Source organism: Hoplias malabaricus, chromosome 3 (genome assembly GCF_029633855.1).
Source record: "Hoplias malabaricus isolate fHopMal1 chromosome 3, fHopMal1.hap1, whole genome shotgun sequence".
NCBI classification, from domain to species: domain Eukaryota; kingdom Metazoa; phylum Chordata; class Actinopteri; order Characiformes; family Erythrinidae; genus Hoplias; species Hoplias malabaricus.
In genome coordinates, this window is record NC_089802.1 from 71503434 (window position 1) to 71518451 (window position 15018).

At 41.3% G+C, this 15018-nt stretch overlaps 1 protein-coding gene across 1 annotated transcript; it reads right to left on the reverse strand.

The window, feature by feature from the left end:
• Positions 1-8689: 8689 nt before the first annotated feature.
• nr4a2b (nuclear receptor subfamily 4, group A, member 2b) lies at positions 8690-14805 on the reverse strand. The gene is made up of 8 exons (XM_066665289.1): positions 14703-14805; positions 14229-14318; positions 12266-13146; positions 10930-11059; positions 10647-10810; positions 10332-10534; positions 10020-10198; positions 8690-9876 (listed from the first exon to the last, which is right to left on the reverse strand). Exons 3-8 carry the CDS (start codon positions 13142-13144, stop codon positions 9620-9622), a joined length of 1812 nt encoding a protein of 603 aa, XP_066521386.1. The 5' UTR covers positions 13145-13146; positions 14229-14318; positions 14703-14805; the 3' UTR covers positions 8690-9619.
• Positions 14806-15018: the final 213 nt, after the last annotated feature.

A 15018-nucleotide genomic window follows, 5' to 3' on the forward strand; every position in this document is an offset into this window, starting at 1 on the left:
CATTCTCCCCCTTTTTAAACAGCTCAGAATGTTCAGAATGATAAGTTTCAGCAAATGTTCCTTTAAATGAGAATAAGCCACAGTTGTCTTCATTGCAAGAGCCCAGGGGTGAGGGAGGAGGAGCAGAAATGCTGGTTTTTATCCATTCTGGCTTGGACCTCTTTCTTCTTCATTCTACTATTCTGCATATTTAATAAGTACTTATATTTCTGCACACTCTTTGTGTTTGTTTTTTACTCTATGTAACATGCAGCACAAAGTCAGAACGTCTTATTTTATCCCTTGTTTTCTGATCTAGGAAAAAGTGATTTTTTTCCCATAATATGTCCCCTTTAAGTAGATGCACTGTGTATTTTTGGATCTGAAACATTTTGCTTTTTACAGTATGTTACTCAGTTATATTTTAGACATTTGTATTTAATTATAATTACTATTTAGAATTTCATTTCATTCTGTTTTATCTGTGTGCTGCTCTATGATTTGTAAAGTCTGATTATTGGCAGCCTTGGTAATGATAGGAAAACAAAGTCATTAAAATTGACCTGAATTACTGCCCTATGTGTGTAGCTTTTGTAGCCTTTACTTGATTTATGAATCCTAAAATACTATTTTTACATTCAACCTTCTTCTTAAGTTCTCATTCACATGAATCTGGATGTTCCGGAAAATCTGGTTTTTGGCTTCCGTTTACTCCCCAGTGAAAGAGGAAGTCATAGGTGAGTGCTTAAATGGCCCTTAAGAGGGGCTTAAGTGAAATGAATATGGGACCATACTTCAGTTATATTTTGTTCATGAGTATTTCTGGAGGTGCCAGAGGTTTTCTTGCATGCAGTTAGCACTCTCCCAACTTTAAAGTCAGTTTCATCTACAGCAAAGATATGTAAATATTACCCCCCTATGGAGCAGGAATAGAGCAAAATCCTCATCTTGGTTCATGCTTTTCAACATTTGGAGGTCTATTTGTTGTATAAAAACCTCCACTAGCCTTTTCTCTGCCATGACCCTTTGTTTTTTACACGTGTACAGGCACTAGGGCTTTGTAAACACATTAAATCAGTTTTAATCATGCTAAAAGACTGGAGAGCTAGCAAATTGTGAGGAAACATTCTCAGAATTGTATAAAAAAGTGTTTGGTTTGTTTTAGAAGTTGCTTTTTAGTAAGACCAAGTTATTTAACCAAGCTAACTGTAAGAACAAGCTAATAAACAACTTTTCATTAGGTTGTTTGTTATCCATATTTACCAAGAGTACAGTTATTAAAGAAACTCTATCTGCACACACTTTCAGCTTCATGGTGAGTACATTAAACGCATAATTTAATGAATCCAGTATGGAAGTAGACTCAGTGAAAAGTGTTGCGTCATCATTTCGTGGCCATTTCATTATTTGAAATGAGCAAATCTATCTTTCCTTTTTTCTTTAAGACCTGTAAAATTAATTCTGTAAAATGAAGTCATGTGGAAAAAAACGGTCAGTAAGGCAAATATGGCTAAATAGGCAGACGTGCGAATGCACTGTTAGGAATCTTGCCCAAGGACCCTTACTGGTACAGTCTGCTGTACTTGCCTGAGTCAGGAATTAAAACCTGATCTGCCACATGGAGAACAGTGGTGTTAACAACCAACAACAGCCTGATTGAACCCATCACGAACAATAAAATATGGCTGAGATATTTATGGACATGTCATTAATATATTAAGTGAAGTAAACAATGCACCTTCTCCAGTAACACTGAAGAGAAATAAATGTTAATTGATACAGTACTCAATCTCGCTATTAGAATGTTTAAGAAAGTGGTTGGGGGTTGTTACTCACTTTTTCTGGGAAATAACAGCAGCCCTGTAGCGTTCAATCTTTCCAGACATTTGAATTAAAGGTCATATGCAAATGCATGTCTATAAGGGGCTGCTATCCAGAAACATTGTGGGGAAGCCCTGGCTCTCAAATACATTACCGACACAATGTAAAGATGGCCACCCTGCCATTTTCACCTCAACGGTTCGATTTCTATTATGCAGTTTCACTATGTGTATATTAAAGTCTATGATGCTGCACTGCAGAGAATAAAAGCCTGTAATCTATTTACATAATAATCACAGTCCAACATCTATCACTTCAGAGGAAATGTCCTTATCAGCAGGGCTCTTCCAGGTCTGTACCACTGTAAAATATTCACAGATTTTGTGGTCTGTTCAAATTATAACCGGACACTGAAAATGGCTGGACTTATTCAATCTTAGCAGTAAGTGTGTATGTTATTATCTGTATTGTCTGTAACTGCTTTTCCAATTTATGGTCCCAGTGGGTCCGGAGCCCACCCGGAATCATTGGGCGCAAGGGGGGATCACACCCTGGAGGGGGCGCCAGTCCTTCACAGGGTGACACACACTCACACATTCACTCACACCTACGGACACTTTTGAGTCGCCAATCCACCTACCAACGTGTGTTTTTTGGACCGTGGGAGGAAACCGGAGCACCCAGCGGAAACCCACGCGGACACAGGAAGAACACGAGTGTTTGCTATTAAAATACAATATAACATTACAGTTAACATACATATCTTCAAAGTCCAGTTAAAAACATGTATCTCCCAAAATAGTAAGTTTTCAGGAGAAGGAAAATACTTTAACTTTCAGTAGATGTCAGTGTAAAAAGATAATATTCCATGTAATTATGGAGCATTTCTATTGGTTCATTCTTCATTAAGGTTTCGCACAATGTGAAGGACAGCTGCTGTTTTCAAATGAAATGAAAATGAAAATTGACACAGTGACGATATACAGTACATAATGAGATAAATTCATGTGAAATTCTTTCTTTTAAATACAGATTTGTTTAATTACTGTCGGAAAGAAACATAAGTTTAAATACAATATTTCTCCTGACATTTGAAGCATTTCTCTTGTTATTTTCATCATACAAGTTTGCACAAAATTAATAGCCCCTCTCCACTCAGATATACACTACATTTTGGAGCTTTCTCTGAGTATTATTAAGCTGAGGTAGAATCTAGAAATCCACTTCATTTTGTCTTGCACAAGTGTTAAATCAACATTGTTAGTGCTGAATCTAACAATATTAACACACATAGTGTTAATTTAACACTAACAACATTGATTAAACACTGTCAAATCTTTTGCGTATAAATATTGGAAGGTGGTCTGATAGTGAATGTAATTCGCAGCCAAATCCTGTGTTTAACACGCCACTAGCCAGCGCTTGGCATTGAGATTGGTGACCTTACACACAAGTGCTTGAGTGCATCTTATATAATGTCATGCATTTCTCTACTGAATATACAAGCTGTATGTGCATAATCAAATTTCTTGTTCTGCAGTAGGTGCATTTTAAAGACGATGAACTCCACAGTATCATGTACTTTCAAAATAAAATGTATGAACTGTGGTGAGTATTTGATTTTACTCATACTAATATGAACCTCAAACTGTTTCCAGATCAGTGCTTGGACCCCTGCTTCCACTGTTCAAATGAAACCACTCTTAGATGAATTATAAATGGAGGCTGGGTGCTAAACACGACTGAACGTGAGGTCAGCGTGTGTCCGGCTCTGCTGCAATAAATGGCATGTGCCCTGGTCCAGCTTTGAGGCCCGACCAGCCAGATGGGCCCGCAGCTATTGAACTGGCTTTAAAGGCATGGCCATGCCGTGCCTCTGCCTTTGGTGATTTGCAGATGCTGATTGTGTGGCTGGAATTACAGGAAGGCCAGACTTGTGTGTGACACTCTAAAACACAAAATGCTTTCCTGAGAAAGACCTGCGAGTCCCTTCCCTCATCCCAAATCCCACCGGCCTGTCCTGCCACTGGTCCCTCACCCTCATAATTATAATAAATTTGACATTTCTCAGATAATATTGATCTCTTTATTTTCACATCGCACCGGCGGTGACAGTCTAAAGCGTCGAGGAACAGGATGTGGATCGATCCAGGCCGCATTAATCCCGTACGTGGATGTGATCATTTTTATAAGGCCTTTTTCCTGAACATAAATCAATACTTCATATTCCCAACCATGGAGGAGGAGATGTCACATACATGGATGGAGTGCTAACACCTGCAGGGCGAGAGACAGACACAACGTGAAAGAGAGAGAGAATAAGAGAGTCAGATATTAAAGCCAAAATCAACTAATATTTTCAAATTGTCCAGATAATTACATGATTAAGATGTAAACAGTCACCTAGAGAAAATGACGGATTTTTTTTGTAGTGTTGTTAATAGGAACCAGGCATCTGAAGGCTTTACCACCTCTGAAAGCTGCTGCCAAGAATTCTGGTTATAAATACATTGCCAGTTGCGTGAGACGTTTTCTTACAATGGTTTTGAGGTCAGCTTTAGGCCTAAAACATTTATTCAACTTATTCATGAGGAAATGATAAATACAGGATATTATTAGACTGTTATTTTGTTTATTTGCTTGTTTGTTTTCACATTACCACAATCAGAACTAAAGATTTTTTTTAAATAGAATGTAGGTTCAGGATATGTTTTGAATATTAATAAAATAAACTTCCAGTATAGACAGCTGGTTCCTATCCTCACAACACTATGCTGGTAAATTTCATCATAGGGCACCATCTCATATCTAAACCCTGTGAAATAATACATCTGTATTTTATATTTTATTCAAGCATACATATTGAAATATTAGAAAACTGGTTTACACCTCCTTTAAAGGGCTTGTTATTCTGAACTTCAGTTTGTTAAGGAAAGGATGTCCTAAAAGACCATTATTAACAAGCACCCCATTTCTACCTGTGTCCCTATTAAACGTAATAGTGTTTCGCTGATGAATACTGTCTCATCGTTGCATTATGAATGCAGAATACAAAGAAAAAAGTATTGATTCTGATGCCATAACTAGATCACTTTAATAAAGTTTGTGGATGCTTGGATGGTACAATCAAATCTTAGCATAAAGGCATTTCAAAATGAATGGCAATCATCTCTTTTGGAGAATGTAATTCAGATACATGCCTCTGAGCTGCTCTCTCACAATCAAATGCCAAGAAAATATCAGAGTATAATGAATTTCAGTGCTAATCTTGTTGTGCTAGTTATGCTATCCTATGTACAATGCATTAAATGTCAAAATGGTTCCTATTCTTACTGGTCAGTTTATTGGAAACACTGGCCTTGTTAGTACACCTTGATGAGCTGTGCTGAGAATATTTGACTGTTCAAATAATATTTAGTCCGTAGTGGTCATTAACACTGGTGAACCAGTGAACTAGCCTGGCTAACACACAGAAACAGTTGAGTTACAGCTACAAATCTGTAAAGAACTTAAATTAGGTCTTTTTTGGCGGGATTTATTGGGTGGGCAAAAATACTTTGAGAACTGGTGGAGGGGGACGTATAAATATAATATGTAAATGGGGTATGTGTGTTTGGGGGGTGTTGGATTTCGGAGTTACCCGCCTAACGCAGGGGGGAGGTGGAGGGGGAGGGGCGCGGATTGTGCGTCGATGTTCATTTTATCGAACGGGTGTGAGGGGAGTAGACGTTGGGCGGACGACGACGACGTTTTTTGTTTCTTTTCACTCGTATGTGCAGATTCCTCTGGGTGGGCACATGATCCCTGACGTGAATATTTTAGCTAGCTCAGACCAAGTGCCTGGAATTGGAAAGCACCATATTTGCAGATGTTATAGGAGCAAAAAGAAATAGACAGCAAAGGTTAATATAATGCAAATAAAAAGGAGTAGCTTGTTTCTTAGATGAAGGGCTGGCTCCTGAACTCACAGCTCATCATCACTCAACGTGTTTGGAATGACTAGAATTGTGAAAAATGGAGATGTGGAAAAAATAAACAAATCTGTGTATTTCTTTTAAAAGTTGAGCTGAATTTTTTTTTAGGTTTCTGTACATTTGTTTTTGTTAAACACATGCCTTCAAGTATAGATAGGAGTTTATTAATAATAATTATAATAAAAAAAACTGACTGATACATTTTCTTAGTAAGCCCAGTTGAAAGAAGTACACTTTAGTCTTTTACTGCTCACAGATCACAGGTCCTGTGTCCAAACGAGCTGTACAGTAGAGCATAGTCTCACTGTCCCCATTGATCACTGTGAGGGGCTGTGGATGAGGGCACCCACCTCATTGGGCATGGTTCGCAGACATCGCCTGTGTTTTGTTTGCTACTTCAGCTGTTCAGTAACAGGCCTGAAACACACTGTGACCTTTTGAAAAGTGCACACTGCTCTTTGTGAGCCGCTTACACGGCCTTGGTGGAAGAGCTGCTCTGTTGCATTCTGCATTGTAATCAATATTATATTTTATTGTAGGTCTCTATCATCTTAAAAAAGCAGCTGCTTAGGGAAAAAGCTGAGGGATGTGTTGAAAGTGGTCTCTGGGCAGAAAAAAAATAAACAAAAGAAAACTCAATTCTTAAATGCACTTAAGTTTGTGATCATGTATTTTCACACTATACAATAATGAAGATATAAATAATGGAAACGAGTGGAGGTGCTGCTCATAAAAAAGGCATGGTGTATTTTTCATATTTACAAGAAAAGATTTTAACTTTCACTGTTGTGGTCCCCAGAAGGGAAAGTCGTTTTATCTGTAATTAGAGAACCATATTATATCATTTTACCATATTATATTTTAAATGCAGTTGTGTTCAATTTTGTAATTTTCAACCGTTTATATTCGGTCTTTCTATTTAAAATTCTTAAGCTTACATATGAAAATGTAATTATTGTGTACGTTTAAGGAAATCTGCCGCTTCTTCTGTCACTTGTGGAGGTACGTTTTTCATCTGTAGTGAAAATAATTACTGTACACTTTTTTCAACGGTGTAACCGTTTTTGTTTACGTCAGTAATTAAAATGGCCGCTGCTACCAAAGTCCTTCAAATGGATGTAATATTAGATTTAAATTTGAACGAATTAGCCTACAAAAACTGGTAACCTAATATCACCATTCGCTAAAATAAAACATGCTCTTATTTTTAAAAATGCGCCTCAGGAAATAACAGAGAAATCGTTTTTTAAACGAGTAAAAATGAAAGGACTAGAACTAGCCTATTCACGGATTTATTTTTGCAAAGCACTACTTCCATTCCGGGCATCTTTATAATACACACATTGCGCTGCAGGACCACATAAGCTTTTCACTGAATTAAAAAAATAAAATAAAATAAAACACACAACGTGTCAGAACGAGTAAAAGAACCACACACCGAGAAAACAAGGTTATTTCAATATGAAATTACAAAGTGCTGGAGGACGTCGTTAGCTCATAAACTCCATGCATATTTCGTAGAAAATGACTTATGTGGTATAAAAAAGAAACAAAAGACAGCAAGGTTGAAACATTATAACCCAGTAATACAAGTCTTAATCTCCCTCTGACCGAGCTGAAATTCAGAGCAATGTTAAAATAAGAATTCCCTTTAGCTGAATTATCCAGCGAATGGACACAGCTCGTATGAATGACCATAACAATACAAACACATTTAAACCGCGCTTGTTAGAGATATTCCGGTAAATAAACTATTAACAAGCAAGAGATATGTCCAGTTCCTTCAAAAATGCCCATTCTGGCTGTTACTGCCGTGTGCAAAAGTTTGGGCACCCGTGGTCAAATTAAATATTGGCTTTCTAAGTGAAAATGAGTTAACATCCTCATCAGGGTGCACAAGTCAATTATATGGGTATAAACTTTTGCGTACACTCACGTGTGTGTGTGTGTGTTATTTGACAAAGTTATTTAACTTGCTACATCATAATAATAATAATAAAATATTGTTATTGTTATTATTAATTGTATTACCCCCCACAAATATAATAAGCTCAGCATACAAATAAATGTAATGTAAATGTGCAGGAGTATGTACTAAATGTCACTTAGGAAACCATCTACATTACACAAAGAGTTTCCAAACTTTTGCATACAACGACTGCATTCCTGACTGTCTTCAGTGCACCTCTGTTTAGTGTCCACCCGTTTTCCGGCAGTCCACACCTCCTCCGCTGGGTTTAGTTTCAGCATTCAGTCTCCGGGGTGGGTTGATATTCACGTTTACAAACCCCCCCTGCCCTAGGACTGGCTAATAGTTCATACTCAGGAATAGACTGGCTGCAAAATTACGCCTGACACTCCTCTCAGCCAATCAGAACGATCTGTTAATTTTGTAAAAAAAAAAAAAAAACTCCTCAGAGCTGCTCTATGTGGTGGTCATCAAGTGGAGGATGCTGCTGTTTTTCATTCCTGAAACTGAAACTGGAAGGAAGCCCCCACTTCCAGCATAGTGATTATTAACAAATAGTTTAATTAACAAAATATATACATTTAGCTTGTGCTAAACTCCTTTGGTGAACCCCCTTTTACTGTACGTGTTAAATGTCGTTTTAAAATGATGTATTGCTATGAAATATGGCAAAGACGTTTAGAAGTTAGATTTCTTTAAGTCTAACTGCTTGGCAAATGAGTCAAATTAAATCAGACTGTACAGGGCTTACCGAGACCCTGAAATGGAATAAGTGGAAAAGGTGATGATGATGTTTACAGCTTACATTTGTCATTAAAACATTGTGAACATTTAAATATTATTTGTATAGATTTATTTTCTGTAAAGTTTGTTTAAAGACATTGTGTAATCGAGGATGAAACCTGTTCTGCATCTTTTATGACTCTGACAAGCTCCAGTGTGGGATTTAAATTGCCCTGGTCGGATTAATATGAACACGGGATGCTTCCCAAATGCGTACCTAACACTAACACTAATTCTTGAGTATGCTGTGTGTAGTGTACTTAAAAATGTCAAAGTTGAGAGTATGCAAATGGCTAAAATGCATACTTAGGACTCGTTGGTTTGGAGTCCAGTGTTGATGAACACTACTGCCTTCACAATGGATCCAGAAACACAGAAAAATGGCAGAGAATGACACAAGGGCCGTGGGAGAACTAATCAGTTCCCACTATTCTTAGTTTGTGTACTACTCTGCCAAAGTCATACTATTAAGATTAGTATATACCTTACACTATTAGTGTGTAGTACTTGAAACACACCTAGTTTCCAGAATCCCGTTTATGTGAACTTTAAATTCACCTGCAAGCGTATTTCCTCACGTCTTATCTGTGTGTGCAGTAAAGTTCTTTTAAAGCCATAGTAATAATCCAAATATGTCCAGTTTTTCTGTTTTGTTCTAACCGAGTGAATGTTGTAGTCTGTAAGTACAAGGTTTGTACAAGTTGTCAATGGCAGCTGAGGGAGGTGGGGACACTCAAAATTTTGCTAACATCATTGTGAGTATGAGCTACTAGCACACTGACATCAACAGAGAGCTTAGTGTTTGTCAGGCTCTTTGCCACCCAGCTCATTACAGAGTTTAGATCAGGGTCAACGCTAAACTCTGCTGAATCATTGGTTGCAATCTGAAAGCCCTGTACTAGTCAGTTCCAGTGTAAGAGTCATTTATTTTCTTTTTCTTTTTTTTGGGGGGGAGGGGAGACAAGTCCAACTGCAAGCGTTTGTATTGAAGAGTAAGAATATCTCCTTTGTGTATTAGCGAATCCATGTCTTCAGCGGGGTCGCCTCGGAAAACGTCCAGTGGAGAGATCGCAGTCCTGAACCTGCCCCACATTCAGAACGGTAACGTGTCATGAAAGAGTTTGTCAATGATGGCAGGTGTTGGAACCAGATCTTCGAGCTTCAGGTAAAAGATGCGCTGCAGCCCCTGTGTGCACAGGGTGCGCAGCTCCGGCAACTTGCTCAGCAGTTTCGACAAATGATTTTGGCTGTTAAGGCCACCGCTGTTACAGGCCACGTGTTCCTTCAAGCAGTTTAAAATCTTGCCTTGAAGCTCCTCCATCTTCTTGGGCTCTTTAAGGCCATGCCTCTCTGAGGAAGACAAAGTAAAACAAGCATTTTCAAAATGTACTATTTAGCTGACTTCCTGTTAATAGGTGCTTCATGTTCTTCTTTGGCACCTAAGAACCTTTTTTTTTTCATCTGAATATTTTAGAGTGTTGTTTCTGTGGTACCTGTGAGTACTGTAAGAGCAGCCATGCAGGAAAAAGCAGAGATGTCTATGTTCATGCTTTGAAGGCTGGCGGAGAACTCCATGATGGAGTCGATCCACTCTCCGAAGGCTCGCACACACTGCAGCTTATGCAAGACCATGCCGTTGCAGAAAATGAGCTTGTCTTCTGCTACGTTCGATCTGAAAATGAGAATATACTGTGTTTACATCACAGTTAGCTTGAGCCTGCTATTCTGAAAGGCAAATGTGAATATGAATTCAATCTTGTAGTCCCTTCTCAAGACCCTATGCATTTAAGATATGTAGTATTCACCTGTATGCCAAACGTAGAACGAAAAGTTCAATAAAGGCTGACTCAAAGAGCAGCTCCTGGTCACACTTGGGCAGGTCAGTGAAGCCCGGCATCTTCTCTGCCCATCCACGAATGATGCCCATGGACCCTGTTAGGAGGTCATAGAACTGCTGCACGTAGAGGCTTTCATCTGCAGCAGTGTGGTATTCAGAACTCACCTGAAACTGAATTGTTGGAGGAAACATTAGTGGGCAATTCATTAGAACTACTCTATTATTGATATGCATTTATTTTTTTCATTTATTTAATTTTTTGACTAAACCATTATTGGCTCACTTTAGAGTAATCCAGGCGTCCTATGGAAGGGTTGGAGTCTACGTGGGCCCTTACCAGGGCACTCAGGAGAGTAGCAGGTGATAAGGAGCTCGGGAGTTCCTGTGGGCTCTTGGGTTTGGATGGGAGCCGACCCCTTCTGCCTTTTAGATTGTCTGTTCTGACAACTGTGACACACAAACCAACGCTTTATGACAAATCAGTGTCAGTTCCCACTTTCCCAGCTTTGGATTAATCCATTAGTGATGTACAATCAAAGTGATTTAGCATACTGTTTATAACTGACCTTCTTTCACCATCCCTACGACTAGACACTTCTGGAATCTGCAGTACTGGCATCTGTTCCTCCGCCTTTTGTCAACGGGGCAGTTTTTGTTGGCCAAGCAAACATATTTGGCATTTTTCTGCACTGTGCGCTATGGAAAGACAACATAGTAATCATTTCAAGGAGCGTGTACCATCAAACAATGCACCTAAACATCCAAATTACAGTGCAGTTTCATAATTGAACGAAAAAAAAAAAAAAAAAAAGAGACATTTGCTCTCAAGCTTGGCCTCTCTAAAGTAAAGCTGTGTAATACATTCAAGGGCAGGACAGGGCAGACATTCAGTAAACACAGAGCCGTGGGCTGTCATAATTTGGGGTCCCCTGCCACTGACTCCCCCGACCTCTCTTGTCGGATTACTGCGATGATCCCATCACCATGCTGAAATAAAGAGGCGGCTTAATTTCACCGCTGGGAGTTCCTCAGGGGTCTACTTGTGGTCCAATCCAATTTCATTTTAACAGCAGATTCCTATTGTCAGAGATGAACGGGGCTGATTCCCCAGGTGCACATTGACTCAAATGAATGAAAATCAACTAATTGAGGTAAGTGTAGATTCATATCAGTACACTTTATTTTGTTATAGCTTTCTGACAAAGTTGAAAATGAATATAGCTTCAAATGTACAGTTTTGTGGTTTTTATTTTTCTTGTATTTCGTATTTTTCCCACTGGTGCAAATTCGAGGAGGTAAGTGGGGGACATTTATCTCCCGCACTTGTGTGAACTGCAGGATACTGGCTGAAAAAAGTACACAATGTGGCTAAGTTGCATAAGAGCTGTTACGAATCAGCCTTCAGTGTTTACAGTTTAAAACCAAAATGCAGGGTTTAAGATTCAGTAAGTGATTTTGAAGTAAGCATTTTTCTTTTGCTGCAGCTTTTGATGTATGCATTTCCGAGAACATTAGTCATTCCTGTTTTGCTTCTGAATTAGCGTTATGTTTACACACCTGTTTAACTGTTTGTATGCTATTGTTTCTTCACATTGCACCCTAAAGGCTACATCTGCTGGTGTGAAAAACCGCTGTTTAAAAACAGTCAAATCAAATGTTTAAAAAGTCAAAATGGTCGTGTAAGATGTAAAACATGACGCCAATGTTTAGTGAATTAGAAAACATATTTTGTTTATGCAAATTTCAATACAGCAATTTCTACTTTTGTTGTATTACTTTCTCCATCGTTAACACAAGATGTGTCTTTTCTTCTGCACGCAAGTGTAGTTTGCACACCTAAGTGTAGTTGGACCACTCTATCCTTTGACTTTTGTACGTTAAAAATCGTGTAAAAAAACTCACCTTAAAGAATCCCTTGCAGCCCTCGCACGTGCGCACTCCGTAATGCTGGCACGCGGCGTTGTCGCCGCACACCGCGCACAGTCCCTCGCTGGAGGGCGATCCGCGGCACGGCGGAGAGCTGACGGAACTCTCGGTGAGCGCGTGCGCGTGCCCGTGTCCTACGTGGAGCGGATGCGGGAAGCAGGTCACTCCGTGTTGCTGCTGTTTCCTGAGCGCCGCGGGAACGCTGAAGCTCGAGCTCTCCAGCGCCCGCTGCGCCACCGGAGCGCCATCGAAGCGCACGTGGCACGCGGCAGCCATGGGAGGCGGCGGCGGCGGCGCGCCCGAGGGGCTCTGCTTGAAAGAGAAGAGTCGCGACACGGCGTCCTTCCGCTGCTGCTCCATCAGCGCGTAGCCGTGCGAGAAGGCATGCAGCGAGCTCGCGTCCTCCCACGCGGCGGCCGGGTGGTGATGGTGGTGATGGTGATGGTGGTGGTGCGGCGGCGGGGGCGGAGGAGGCGGTGGCGGAGGCGCGGAGAAACTCGCGGGTCCCGGTTTGTAGAAGCCGCCGTGGGACGCCCCGTCCTCGTAGCCGTGCCCGTGCGCGTCCTCGGCTTTGATGGACAGGTGTTCTCCCGGGTAGAGGCACGGCGCTTTGGGGTCGTAGCTCGCGCCCACGACGCCAGCGCCGCCGCCGCTGCTCTCGGCGAAAGTGCTGAAGCTCGGGAGCGCGGAAGCGGCGGCGATCTCGGCGTTGGTCAGGTCCATGCTGAACTTGACGAACTCGGGTGTGAGCAGCTCACAGCTGTAGTCTCCCGCCGCGGAGCCGTAGCTGTGCGCCTGGCACGCGGCACTGGCGCCCGGCGGAGAGCTCCCGAACTGAGCCTGGACACAGGGCATGACTGCGGAGAGAGGAGAAGGCAGAGGGGCGGTCAGCAACACAGCAACGTAGAGGAGACGGTGAAGGGAATGACTTTAAATAATCAACACTTCTGGATTCAACTGTGGTGTTGAAGACCCAGAAATCACATCTACTGGATTCTTGGATCCAGCTGGAATAGCACATACCTTCACAGCCTACATCTGTGCTGATACAGGGCTGAATTAACAGGTTGTTGACTTAAGATGAGGACTGACACACGCAGAAGCAGCATTCGCAGCGTTGAATACATGTCCACACTGTATACTGTTGGATGCATTAAGGTCTAAAACTGAACTAAGATCTACAGCCAGGTCCTGAACGCCACTGCATTCTGAATCTGTAACTTCTGCAGTCCAGATGAACCACACTGCGGTGTTGGAGGCTATCTCTACTGGATTAACACCAACAGCACAGTGCTGAATCAACATCTTTAACATCCAGCACTGAATTAAGACACAGTGCTGAGTTCCCACTGAACAGCTGGAGTTCCAAATTAAAGAGGGATTAACCTAGTCCTGGTCTGCTCATCTGAACTGGGACCCAGGCTCTAATGGCTTTAATGCTGAATTAACATAAAGGGTAGACCTGGATTGAACAGCACTGTGAACGGGGATCTGTAGACTGTAATGAGGTCTATAACATCTGTAATGCTGAATTAAGGTCTACAGCTCTGTATCAAGTAGGGATTAAGCCTAGTCCGGCATACTGTGAGAAGGAATAATTAACAAAATAAAGTGCTGAATTAACACTTACACTAGTTTAAAATAAATCAACACACCTATAATAGTCAGTGAACACCGCTGGTGCTGAACGCAGATTTATAACATGGAGTTGATTGAACAGGGGGTAATGAATGTTTTGTATCAGGTTACAGTGTTTACAACAGAATGAAGACAGTGGATACAGTAAAGAGATATGACGTCACAATGGAATTTACTGTTTATAACTCAACGTTTTACTGTAATCTGTTTAAAGTACGTTATTTTCTGAACGGTTTGAAGAACTCGTGCTATACACACTTTTAAATAAGAGGTTCTTCACTTTATCGTGTCTCCGTTTTACCTCCAAACACCTGCTTCTCCGGTTCTCGGTGAATCTCTGCAGTGGGCGGTTGGCCGGCGGTCAGTGCCGTGGCTCCGTTGCTCTGAGCTCCTGAGGAGAAAACAGGGCAGAAACACACAAGACGAAGCGTGAGAACTTTTCACAGGCGACAGTTCCCTCACGACAACAAATGACATCGTATTTCTCGGAGGAACTCTCCTTTTCAGTCTGCCACCATCCCAAGTCTTTAAACCTGCTTCTCGAGCGGTTAAAAACAGCGGGAAACGGCTTCCCTCGGAAACAAACAAATAAAATAATTTAGTTCAAAACAGACTTTCGACGAGGCTGAGTGACCATAAGAAGCCCGTCCTTACACGAAGTCAATGAGGAGATAATCTCAACAAAGATGACCTCAGTAAAATATAAACTCTTTATGTTTAAAAAAAAAAAGTGTTGGAAATTTCGCCTCAAAAAGCGAGAGGCTTCAATTTTTACCTCAGTCTTTTCCCTCAGTTTTTACCCGAGCGCGTCTCATCTATGAAGCTCGCGCTCTCTCAGCTCCGTGCTTCGCGCTCCTCGCGACTCCGGCGCTCTGCTCTCTGGCGCTCGACCGCAACGTGCCTTTGTTTATGGGCTCGAAGCGCCCCGGCGCACGTGCCAAAGAGCCCACACGTCATCAGCGTCAGGCTCTGACGCTCTGGAGTGCGCGCGCGCGAACAGCGGTGTCCGGTGTGTGTGAGTGTCTGTGTGTGTGTCTCTCTCTCTCTCTCTCTCTCTCTCTCTCTCTCTGTGTGTGTGTGTGTGTGTGTGT